Raw genomic sequence first — 13204 nt, forward strand, 5'->3', positions numbered from 1 at the left:
ATATAAACATCTTTTTCCATACTTGAAGAACAACCAAAACAAAGAATAAATTAAGACATTCACAACCTTTTTTCATAATGTCATCTCATTATGAAAATGCACAAAAATGGAAATACGCATAAAATCCTGCGCAAAAATGGAAATGAGCCAGAACCCTGCGCAAAAAAAAATCTGCGCAAAAATGGAAATGAGCCAGAACCCGCTTTTTATAGTAGTCAGGTGCGCCCATGATATAAGGCAAACAATGGCATCACCTGCTGTTAGTACGGGTGTGGATTTATTCTTTATCATGGGAGTCGTCAAGGAAGGAAAAATAAATAAAGCAGACAAAAAAACTGAAATGCTACTACATCGTCTAGCACCTTGTAGAAATTTATTTTATTTATCCCCGAAAACGAAAAAACATCAAACAACTGCACTATTTTAAAAATGAGATTTGTTATAATATGAAGTATAAATAAATCAGTACTTTGTATATGAAACATAGTTTAATCAGTAAAAATACTGCTTTAAAAGCTTCAACAAATTTAGTGAAAAAACAAAAAGTAGTAGAAAATCGAAATATTTTTTAAAAAATTTTTAAGTTAATAGTTTCAGTTTTAAACCTATTTCAGTAAAATCTTTATTGGATTTTTATTGGATGGTATGGAGGAAAGAATCAAGAAGATGCAAATAACACACTAGGTATAGTTCTATCAGAATTATCATGGTGTAAGGGAAAAGTTACAGTATTATCGGAAGTTAATCCTAAAGCAACAGAAGACAATTATTATTGATTACCCTTTAATAATACACAAGAAGCTAAGGGTGTTTTATAGTTATATAGGAATTAGATAAGGGTATTATATAGGAATTAGAAAATAAAAAATAAAGCAATATTTATTTCGTTATTGAGTAAAAACCAGGTTAATTAAATACTTCTTTTAATACAAGAATAAATTTTAGTGAAAGTACAGATAAACCGGACGGGGGTCTTGTCGGTTTATTTCGGTCACAAGAAGAGGAAAAATAGAAACATGAAAATATTATTGCCGAACAGCAAATTAAATGTTCTTAATAATGATATAAAAAAACATGAAGTTGAATTTAAACAAAACTTTGATGAAATCACTTATTAAAAGATAAAGAACAGGTAGTTGTTCATATGCAGGATGAAATTGATGTCGAGAAGCGATAGATGTAGGTTAAGCTGAAATTAACCGATTAAACGTCTGCTTACAAAATGAACAAAGTGAAGTTAAAAAAAAGAAGGGATTAGTAATGTAAAACGAAAAGAAAGCAACATTTTTTTATGATAGCGAAATAAAAGCTGAACGACTAAAAGTTACTAACAAAATGAAGTCAACCAATACAAAGAATTATCAACAGAAAGACGAAATAAAATTTCTACATCAGAAAATCAGTTAAATAATAGCTCAATAGTAATTGTCATTGAAAGAGTTGGCAAAGTAAGTTTATGGGAGAACAAGTAAAAGTCAATAATTTGACTAACGAAAGCAATAATTTACAAAATCAAGTTAATAACCTAATTAATCCAAAGAATGGTTTCGAATATGAACCTAAGCCAGTATCCTCTTTACGGGTCAGTAACCAACACCGATAATAAGATCAAATTAGGAGCAGGTGTAACATAAACATGTTGAAAAAGTTATTCTGGAAAGTTAACTATTAAGGTTTATACACTATTAGTAAGAAATCAGGAAGGTTGGGAGAAACTCATAAGTGTTTCTTCGGTAGACTTGTCCTCTTCACTAATTTGTCCGGCCTTTACCTATTTATATATAGCTTTATTTATCAGTATAAAATAACAATATACTTAAATACTGAAATAGGTATATGTGTTTGGGGTCCCGTACTTTTCAACTTTCATTAACAAAGTCGGCCCCAAAACTTTTTTTTTGGAGGGGGGGGGGGCATATGTAATTTTATCCAATTGAAAGGAACATTTGCAAAAATTAACCTTAATTTTTGTAAATATTAACTCAAATAAGGAAGGGAAAACGAAGTTTAAAAAGTGTATAGCATTCTCATAAAGATGGTATAAAAAACGATTTTTTAAAAAAATTTTTTAAAAATGACAAAAGGAAATGAGAAAATGGATAGAGGTTCTTCTTGCTATTAAAAAGACACAATAGCTCTATTTTCTGCTCTTGCTCGAATAAAACCATTTTTCTCTTAAAACAAAAGACTGTTTCAGAAGCTACAATTACCTAAAAAAATCTGATTGTTTTAAAAACTATTTTTATAGCAGTAAATATTTCTTAAATTTTTATTAAAGTATATTGTTAAGCATAAGGAAAATCAATTTTACCTCCATAACTTCCCTCTCAACTCCTTGTGTGTGAACAGGGAAATTCAAAAATAGCGTAGGGCACTCCAGGACTTTTTCTAGATCACTATTAAGGGTGAGTTGGTTCAAGATGTGTTGTGTCCCCTCTATCCAACTATCCTCCAATTTTGATTTGCAATCCCATGGGAAAGCGAACTGATACAATAAAGTTAACTTATAAATCTAAGTTTATCAGCTCATCTCCCTCTGACCAACCTTTGCATACTCTCAATGAAAAGAAGGAAGATATGAAAATAAGCCACCTTAAATGGAATATATTGCCTGGTTTTTAGTTTTCCAAAAATTTTAGCAAGAGTTCCTGTAATTGCTATCTGAAATTGTTTATAGGGACTTATAATAATGCCAAAACATATTTATTTTAAAAAGTTGTCTAAATTACTAACTAAATTAAACATAGATGTGCTTTCTTTTTTTCTTGTTTTCAAACCATTTTTAATTCACACTGATTAAATATTTCTTTTACTTTGACAATATAATATTTTCGGATTAAAATAAACAATTAAAAGAGAAAACGAAATAAGACAAATATATAACTGTAAAGATAAGTCAAAACCTTATATTTAATCAATTTTATTTAAGTACTCTTTTCTAGAACTTTGTCTTGCTTTTGTTAAAAAAGGTATTAATTTTATCATGAAGTGTAATGGCTTTTTTGTTGCGTCCGCAAGAACTTTATATTCGCCAAAAGTTAATTTTTTCGTCTAGAAAATGAAACAATAAAGTCTATTTTTGCAAATGAAAACTTTACACCATCAGTTTTTTTTAACAGATCCAACATTAATATACCTTCAGGCAAAAAAATTCTTGGGGTCTAGGGTTTATGGTAAAAAAACGGCTATTTTTTAAAATTATAGGATGCGCTATTGCTCCGGTTTGCGAAAAAATTTGTGTTGTGTAGGGTGAAAGGTATTTTATCAAAATCTGCTTAGCGGAAATGGTTTGTTCGCTTTCGTTCAGGTAACTTTAATGGAAAGATGAATCACGCTCCGGTCGTCCAATCAGTAAAACTGATGGAATTCTTAAGGGTTGGTGAGCCGTCACAAGAGTTCGCGAAGTGAGAATTGACGCTGAACTAGGTGATGCTATGTGTGATGGAGCTGAAAGGGAATTGTCCGCTATAAACTACGGTAGTCGAACAGATAATTGATTCTTTAGCCATTTATGGAGTAGAAACAATACGCCAGGTTCTTAAAAGAAAATGGTCTGAATTGAATAAAAAGAAAGGTATTGTCTTTCATCATGAACCGTCAAAAATTACGAAAATTGGAATGGGAAATGTGGTTGCATTCATTTACTATTACTTATTGAGATCTCTGCAAAATTTTCTCAATGGAATTAAAATGCTTCAGTAGAAGCTTGTGAAAACCACTTGTGCTTAATGTGTATATTAAAGGCGTAGAGTGCATAAGCTCGTAAAAAATTGCAAGTTGGTAAAATCAAAACGTTCGAACAGTAGGGGTTTGGGAGAAAATGAGAGACGCGGAAATCTCATCCATTCCACGAAAATGAGAACGAGATCTGATTCATTAAAAAACCTAAAAATGAGAAAAAGAATGTTACACGATTTCAACTGAAAATTTGAGTTTTACGAAATTTGTTAACTCTTTAGTCACATGCATCGCAATCAAAAACAATTTTTCAAAATCATCCATTATTACGAAAATATGGGAATATGAATGGAAGGGAATTTCGTTTTAACAATCGGAGGAACATAGAACTGTTGCAGTAATGAGATTGAAACTGAACGGGAATATTACTTCCATTCAGCTCTCTTTCGCACAAATTAATAGATACAGATATAAAAAGCAAAGTAGTTATTAATTTATCTTCTTATAAAATTCCACGAGTGGGGAAAAAGGATAGGGGTGGGGGGTGGGGGTGGGGTGAGGGATTTCTATTTTTGAAACAAAAACTTGTTGTAAAATGAATGCTGTTTGGTATAAAGTTTTTTTTTATCGACGTTGCAAAAAAATTGATTTTTCTATGATTCTATATATAATAATCCAAATCAGTATTTAGTGAATTTTTAGTTTCACTGTCAGTTTTATATTAATTTGTGAGAAAATCATCAATGAACAGAAAATAAAAAATGAAAGGTTTGTTTTGAAAATCGTTTTTAACTCTGAATCTAAAATTGTTTGTCGCGTTATTAATGAAAGATAAATCTTCTATACCCCTCTAAATATTCTTAGTTCCTGATTTAAACAAATCCTGTAATTTTTGTTCATTATAATAAGTGCAGTCATGAACTAATAGTATGATTAACTTAAAATTTTATAACTAATTCGATATGATGCGATAATAAAGTTTTCGAAATAAAACTCATTAAAAGATATTTTTTCCCTTGAAATAAATTGAAATTCTTTAACTCTGAGTTTACTTCAATGAAAGATTAGTTTCTTTGTCAGATTTGAAAAGTTTGCTTTTGTGAGCAAATTTTTTAAAACTGGCAGAGATATATAAAGTTGAGAGTTTTTGACGCCACCTAGAGATGACGTAGGCTTAATAAAGAAGCTCCTGGATTGCCTCTTGAGGAGCCTTGCAAAAGATTAAAATGAGACATGTGAGGTTTTCACTTCCATAATAAATAAATTGCATAGGCAATACTATAGTAACCTGTTTATTACGCTTCTAATACCGTGCATGTCAGTAACGTCCAACAAGTTTAATGACAGAACTACTTCATCAGAGAAATTTGGATCGATGTCCAGTTTTTCGGCTAGTTCCTTTGCATTTGTAATAAGGTTATTCAGTCCATTTTCTGATCTCAAGTTCTCCAAAAAATACTTGACACTTTCAATTAGTTTCAAAGCGCTCTGCAAATCAACAGTTTTCATTTGAAGTGTTTTGCTTACTAAATTAATTTTGAACAAAACATCATACCAAATGACCAAACAGCAGAGGAATTAAAAATCAGTAATTTTTAAAAAACGAAAAAAAAAACGTTAGCTACGCCAGCGCGGCGCCCCAGAAAAGCCGGCGCCTAATGCAACCGCATAATTCGCATAGCCCTTGCACCGGTCCTGCATATATCAATAAGCTGTCGTTAGTAGACGAGTTGTGTAAGCGAGTGTGCTCTCCTCCATAATTGTTTTATTTTTGGTTTTCGCTTCCAATTCTTGCCATCTCGAACACTTTTAATTTGAAGCTAAAGAATTTTGAGCGGTTGTAATAGGATACCGTTCTTTTGGTTTCATATCAATACGTATATTGTGAGAAGGTCTTATGCAGATTAGGAGTTTATTTTCAATATTCCAACTAAAGCTCACATAGTCAGAAGCTTTCGTTAAAGATGACTTTTTTAACGTTAGATAAACGTGTTAAATTATTTCATCCTCGTTTCTTTTTCTTTCATTTAACAGCTTCATTATTTTTTAAATGTGTAAAAGATTTTCCTTAAACAGGAGGCTGAGAAGTTCAAATAGAATGGTAAAATGTAAACAGGTGAAGTTCTGAGGTTTTCGTTGAAAATTTTTGTGTTTCTCAATCGATTTTCAAAGAAATCAAATACCGCTGAATGCAACAGTATTTGAAAACTCTCAACAATTACTAATGAACAAGTATCTTCGGTGGACACCACGCACTGCAGTATGTCCTTAAAACTTATTTACAGCAAGCTCTTACAGCTCCGAAATCTATGCGATTAATTCATGTCATTTGCAAAATTTAGATAATTAGATACTTGTGCAGATCACGATAATAATCGAAAATCTCAGAGAGAGGTCATAATCGTTTTAGCAAGAATATAAACACGTGAGCAGACCGAATATAAACACGTGAGCAGACCGAGTATAAACACGTGAGCAGACCGTTAAAAAAACTTGATTCCATTCAATTTAAAAAACACTTTACAACTTACGATGAAATCTTTAAGAAACATCGTCATTATGCATTTAATAGAAATTTTCTGCTTCGATTGAGAAAAAACTTTATGTAATTCGAATTAAGCAAGAGTTTCCGAAACTTGATATTTTAGCAAGTGCAGAAAATAGGTTGAAGAAATAATAAATAGGTTGAATGAAAAGATAGAGGCACGAAAAAGAATGAGTTATGTTGTTTAAATTAAATCATGTCTATTGGCAATTCCTAAGTTTTTTTTTTTTTATAAAATTTATCAGTGTTTTCTTTTTTGATAAATATAATCTTTAGATAAATCATCTGTATATGAAACCGAAAGCTGCAGGAAACCTCCTTCCGAAGCGTAACCAAGTAAGTTGTTAGCGATTTATAAAGGTTTTTTTGTTAAAAAGCAAATTCCTATTGTTTGAATATTGTTTAAATGATTTTAAGTATAAAATCAAAATTGGACAGCATTATTTCTTTTGAGTTTGATTTTTTAAATTAAAAGAAAAGGTGTTTTTCCCATAGTTGCAACTTCATTAACGGCATTTTATGTTTACGAGTCAATTTCTCATAAGACGGTTTTGTCGCAAGTAATGTTGCATGAAAATAAAGTTTGGACTATCTATAAAATAGATTTGGTGTTGCACGAATCTGCTTTTTAAATGTTTTTGGATATCATCAAGTAATGAGGCCCAATAATTTTTTCCACTCGTTTACCGTAATATAAATGTAACTACATCTGTGAATTATTATTATTTTTGTAACAAATTCTATTTTTGTAATGAAATATACTGGGTACTATAACTACACCCTACATGTTAAGTATATTAGCCAAAGTTAATGACATAAAAATTTAATTTATGTGACAATGTCTGCTCCGTTACTGACATTTGCTAATTATTTATTATTTAAAAGCAAAACAGTGTAAGTTACATTTTAAATTAAAGGGAAAATCTTAGTATACAAATAAATTCAGTACATTTTTTTTTTTAAAAAAGGTAAAGCGTCTTTAAAAAAAGAAACTAACTCGACAAAAATCTTTTTCGGATTTAAATTGTACAAATACTGTCCGTTCCGTTACTGGATCATTACCATACATCATTAATGTGAAGAAAGTCGTGGTCGCTCACAACATCATTTGCTTCAATCAACAAGATATTCAAATTTTCATCGAAATTAACCAGATCAATGATATTGTTGCTTAAATGTTGAAATTGGTCATCATTGACATCCATTGCATCGGCCGAAGTAATGCTTTCATCACTGTTAAAATTCTGAAATATTAAAAAGAAATTCACGGAAGTACTTAAAATAAATTTAATTATTATAGAAGCAAATAAATAGGCAAAATAATAAAATACACAAATACTTTTTTACCGTGCTAGTGTTTTTGGAAAACATATATCTCTTTAAATTGCAGCATGTGCAAACTGTATCCCTCTTACAGAAGCAACTTAAATCTCGATACAAAACATTAAATTTTCTGTCTGTGTGCAGCTGATGTAATTTCATAGTGCCTGTAATAGCCTTTAATGTTTTGGAACATTTTGAGTCAAAAGAAATAATTTTGGATTCCTCAATATAGTAAAACTTTATTAATGAATGTCCATTGTTAAGAAAATTATATAAACTTTCTGCATATGGAAGGTCACAACCCATATTAAGCAACTGATCTGCCTGACGTTTCACAGATCCTCCTATCGCATCTGGTGCTCCCTTGCCATGCCCACTTTCAAAAAAATTCCAACTGGCTAAAATAAATTTTAATTCGTATATCAATGTAGAGAATAAGAAGTTTTGCTTATTCCTAGATTGTGTGGTTGGTCCATCAGAAAAAAAATGAAGATCTGTAATTTGTGGGTTATCTATCTTGAGTTCAATTAGCACGGGTTCCAGATGTGCTCACATAGAAGGAGGATTGTGCCTCAAAGAGTCGGATATAGTTGTAAATGACTGATGTCCATCCATTTTATAAATTACTCCTGTATGCAATGTACCTTGTTTGTTACTTGCTCCAAAATGTGAAGATTTAATTGCAGCAAAATTCTTGCACACATAGTTCTCAGAAAAATCTATATGTATAATAGCTTCGTTCACATTTACTGTTTCTTTTAATTGTTTGTACATTCTGAACTGGTGTCTTATTATAAAAACATGCGTGCATAGCTCGTTTCGAATTGATTCACAGAATTTTAATTTCAGATCTTTAAGTGTTCCACGCTTCACACTTTTCCTGATAACACTTGTTGTTTTCTTTTCTCCCATCTTTTCATATTCCTGTTTTTCTTTTTCCCACTGGAACCAAACTGTAATACTTTCATCTTTTAGCAATCCTTTTGCTTGAAATTGAACACGAGACTTAAAACAAATGTTACATTCTCTGAACATGAAACGCTTTCTGAATTTCAGCACGAGATTTCTTTGAAGTTTTCATGTTATATGCCTATTTGTATTTCTTTTGGAAAAATAGTATAATAACTGTAATTGTTAATACACCAAAATTTTATTTATTTATTATTATTAAAATATATTTTAAGATTTACATTTATTTTAAAAGCCAAACGTATTAGAGTCAAATGTAAATAAAAACCAAACAATAAATGAAATCCTAATACTAAAATACTTACAAATTACTCTTACAATAACTTGAAAGTAAAAGAACGCAGCGTATATATGGTAATCATATTTAACGCTGCAAGGTAATCATATTTTATCGCTGCAGTAAGTCCCTAATGGTTGACGTGTTTATTTAAATGCAGAAAATAGCTTAGTTTAAAGCTTTTGATTTTTTTTATATTCGTGATGTCAGCTCCGTTATGTTGTTGTCAACTCCGTTATTAAGAGGAAATCACGGAGTTGACAGTAACGGAGTAGACATAATTATACATAAACAATAATATCTCATTATTACTCATTGGAAAACATCTTTAAAATCTTTTATTGCTATATTGTCCAAAAGATTTAAAGAGTACTAAAACACGCCATATAAAAATTTGTAATTTTACGGAATAAAAAAGCGTAACGGAGTAGACTTCGAATAAGAATATCGTTTTTAAAATAAGGTAATTAGGCTCTCATTTTTATATAAATAATGCTTGCAGCACGATATAACTTTAAATGTTAATAAAGTCAATAGAACTGGACTTTTTTTCATTATTTTAATTAGTAAATAAGTAAAAACTACAAACCTGTGACTATTTTAGAATGTAATAACGGAGTGGACAAAAAATGTGGAACAGCAAGTTTTTGACAAGAGCTACAACAGGATAAGGTGTAAATTAATACATGTATTAAAATACCATAAATTAGCATGTCTAAAGCACCAAATTATGTCCCCAATTAGCCTTAATACAAAAGAAAAAAAATTATTGAGTATAACAATATAGTCCTAGATGCAGGACATCTACGGAGTGGACATTTTTAATTAACAATTGTGCACACAAAATTTTAAATTTTAGTTGGAAATATCCGATAAAATGCTAGTTTATATTAACAATAAGTATTACTACCCACAGTGCTGTTTTTTATGTTACTTGTACAAGAATTGCGTTTTTATAGCTGTAGGACAAAATTTCAGTAACGGAGTTGACGGAATGAGAAAATGACTCTTATGCGAATTTAATGCATAATAAAGTCGAAAACGAGGAGGCAAAGAAAACTGTAGAAACTAGTAGCTGCCTAACTTACTTAAAAGCGGTATTAGTATGCAATTATTGAAAACGTGGTAAACCTTCGTAGTAAAGGACATATCAACGTTCTGCAAGATTTATGGGAGATCGGGTATAATGCAGAATGGCATTGTGTACCGGCTTCCGCCTTTGGCGCACCTCACGGACGAGATAGAATCTGGATTACTGCCTATCCCACTTGCATCAGCAAAGTCGGATTATCCATCGGAAAGGAGAAGACAGAGTCTACCTCTGGAAAAAGTTGTAAAATGTCTTTAGTTACAAGATTTTAAGTTTAGACGGCCATTTTCGGTTTCAAAAAGTACGTAAAGTATCTCAATAAATTATAACTCAATAAGCATTTTATTGGTGTGTAATGGTTAGCGCTCTTTTATTTATTACATTTATAAAATACAAATAATACTCTCTTACTCTACTTCCAGTGTTCGATACAGTTTTTATCAACTACTCCTCTTTCTGTTCTTCATTTTTATACGAAAATGTCTTCTTTATTTGAAATGGCCAAAAACGTCTGGTTATTCTTCTTTGATTAATATTTCTTCTGACTTGTTTTTAATTCCTTAATTCTTTTTCTCTTTTATTCACTCACGAAACTTCTTGTTTATTCAAATATTTTTCAATCACAAAAATTCTCTCTCTTTAAAATTCTTCTTAAAAACTTTCTTAAAACTCATATACTATAAGAATATTAATACAAGAATAATATATTAACTTAATTGAATAATACAGTCAGGTGACAAATTACGAGTAGGGGAACCTGTTGTACCTTTTATCGCGTTGTACCTTTAGTCACTCTGTCTTGTTGACCGACTATTATCATTTTGCAAAAACGTTAAGTGCCATTTGAAATATTAGCCCATGACGACTCTTTTTACCTTAAAATATCATGGTTGGGGAAGATTGTGTTAATCCACAAGATTATAAGCTTTAGCTCTTAAAAAGTAAATATTTATGTTTATCTTATTTTGATAACAAAATTGTCATAAATAGTTGTTTGGTTAATGTATGATATTATTAGCATTAACCAACATCTTTTTTTTTATCATGGAAAAGTGTAGATGATTATTTCTAACCCTAAATGGGGTTTGAGATGATAATTGTTGAAGAAACCCATCTCGTGTACCTTTGACCAGCGTAGGAGGTTGTACCTTTGACTGGTTCGTATTGCGCTTTAATTTTTTGCGTATTTTAAGAGGACACTTTTAGTAAAATTTTTATCAAATTTATCAAACAGCTGTACGTTAATGCTCTTGCATGTAAAAATCAGCGATAAGCGTATTATTACTTTCTTGCACTAAGCTTTAGTGATAATTAAGTTGATTATATTATATAATACTATATATATAATACTATATACGATTATACTATATAATTTATATAGTTTTACTTGATTTCTGTACAGCAATAAGGAAGTAAGAGCAAATAAATATATAATCATTTCTGTTAATATGTTTTAATCTTAAAATCCCAAGGAGTAAGGTTGGTGTTTTTTGTAAGAAGATTTGCAAGAAGAATATGTTTGATGCAGTGAATTTTGTTCTTCAACAAAAAATGAGTCTAAGTAAAGTAGCAAGACATTGCAACATTAAAAATTCAACTTTGATATATCAGTTAAAACAGTTTAAAAAATCTGGAAGAACCCAGTATTCATATTCACATAGGAAACCAAAAAATGTATTCTCAATAAAAGAAGAATTAATTTTGGTAAAATACTTGGCAGATGCTGCAAATATGCATTATGGGCTTACGTTAAAGCAAATCAGATTCTTTGCATATGAGTATGCTTTAGCAAACCATAAAAAAATTGAAACTTCATAGATAAAGAATAAATGTGCTGGTAAACAATGGCAACGAGATTTTCGGAAAAGATATAATGATAAGTTGTCCCTATGTAAACCGCAGCCAACAAGTCTTGGTAGATCTTCTGCATTCAATTAAAAAACTTTAAGAATTGTGTTTAAAGATTATAAAAATGTTTTAGAATGTTATCATTTTGAGCCATCAAAGATTTGGAATTGTGATGAAACAGGAATTACCACAGCTCATGTACCACAAAAATCCTAGCCCCAAAGGGCAAAAAGCAAATTGGGAGTATGAATAGTGCAGAACGAGGCTTTAATGTAGAAATAATAATAGCCATTATGGCTGCTGGAAGTAGCATTCCACCATTACTTGTATTTCCGCGTTCAAAATTTAAGGACTACATGTTGAATGGTGCTCCTCCTGGAAGTGTAGGAGCAGCTAATAAGCCTGGATGGTCAAATGAAGTTATTTTTCTGCAATTTCTTGAGCATTTTACTAGTATCTTCCGACCTTCGGTAGAAAAACCAGTTCTTTTCTTAATGGATAACCATGAAAGTCATGTCAACATTTTTATTATTGAATTAGCTAAAAGATCGGGCATAATTTTAATGACATTTCATCCTCACTCAACCCATAAAATGCAACCCCTTGATCGTGATGTTTTTGATCCATTTAAAATTTTTTATAATAATGCCATGAATAATTGAATGATATCACCAGGAAATGCTGGTAAACCAGTTAAAAATTATGATATATCTTACCTGGTTGGTCAAGCTTATCCTTGTGCTTTGTACCAAATAGTATTGTTAACAGTTTTATATGTACTGTGTTTTTTCCCTTTAATGAAAATATTTTTACTGAAATTGACTTCTTACCTGCAGCTGTTACTGATACGCCAATAGTGGATACTGAAACTTGGAAAAAAAACCAGGAGTGGTTTCAACCTCATTGCTATCATTTCTAATGATAGCAATGAGGTTGAAACCACTCCTGGCAATTTACCATCAACATTGTTTATTGTTTCACCTGAAATAATACGACCTCACCCAAAAGTCAAATTAAGAAAGGCAGCTATTACAAAAGGGCGTAAGGGAAAATCACGCATTTTAACTGATACACCTGAAATGAAAGTTATTTTACATTCAAAATCTAATAATGAACAATGTCAAAAACCTTTTTCAAGACAAATGAAATCCATGGTAAAACAGATTATTTTTAATCAACATTCTGACACAAGTTTAAATAATGAAAGTTTTGATGAAATTGATTTTGGAGTAAATATACTTGACAATGAATCAGGAAATAGTGAAATTATTTCAGGAAGTTTTTTACTTGTCAAGTTTAGTGGAAAGAAATAATCTAGACATTATGTGGCAGAAGTTATTGAAGTTGTTGGTTTAGTTTACAAATTTAAGTATCTTAAGAAATCAGGAGACAATAAATTTATACGAGAAGATGACTATTTATGATTTAGAACTTGAAGATATTATAATGAAAGTTCCACCACCAAGTGTTGGTT

At 30.7% G+C, this 13204-nt stretch overlaps 2 protein-coding genes across 3 annotated transcripts in view; one reads left to right on the forward strand and one right to left on the reverse strand.

Annotated features, from left to right (window-relative positions):
- LOC149893938 (NACHT, LRR and PYD domains-containing protein 1a-like) overlaps nt 1–13204 on the forward strand; it is a 76411-nt gene that overhangs the window by 59716 nt on the left and 3491 nt on the right. The window lies entirely within an intron of this gene.
- LOC149893939 (uncharacterized) lies at nt 7267–8590 on the reverse strand. Of its 2 annotated transcripts, none has more exons than XM_090069156.1 (2): nt 7571–8590; nt 7267–7467 (listed from the first exon to the last, which is right to left on the reverse strand). In XM_090069156.1, the coding sequence occupies exons 1-2, from the start codon at nt 7850–7852 to the stop codon at nt 7282–7284; spliced, it is 468 nt and encodes a 155-aa protein (XP_089925282.1). In that variant the 5' UTR covers nt 7853–8590; the 3' UTR covers nt 7267–7281. Both variants share the same exon structure in this region; 1 of them encodes a protein (XP_089925282.1).

This window comes from Hydra viridissima, unplaced genomic scaffold, assembly GCF_058129835.1.
Source record: "Hydra viridissima isolate aposymbiotic clone 2 unplaced genomic scaffold, HvirCarnegie_v1 scaffold_1, whole genome shotgun sequence".
In the NCBI taxonomy this organism is placed as follows: Eukaryota; Metazoa; Cnidaria; class Hydrozoa; order Anthoathecata; family Hydridae; genus Hydra; species Hydra viridissima.

Coding starts and splice junctions, on each gene's coding strand:
- LOC149893939 (XM_090069156.1), bottom strand. CDS start 7,852: ATGGGTTGTGACCTTCCATATGCAGAAAGTTTATATAATTTTCTTAAC. Junction 7,468..7,570: donor TTTCCAAAAACACTAGCACG/GTAAAAAAGTAT, acceptor TTAATATTTCAG/AATTTTAACAGTGATGAAAG.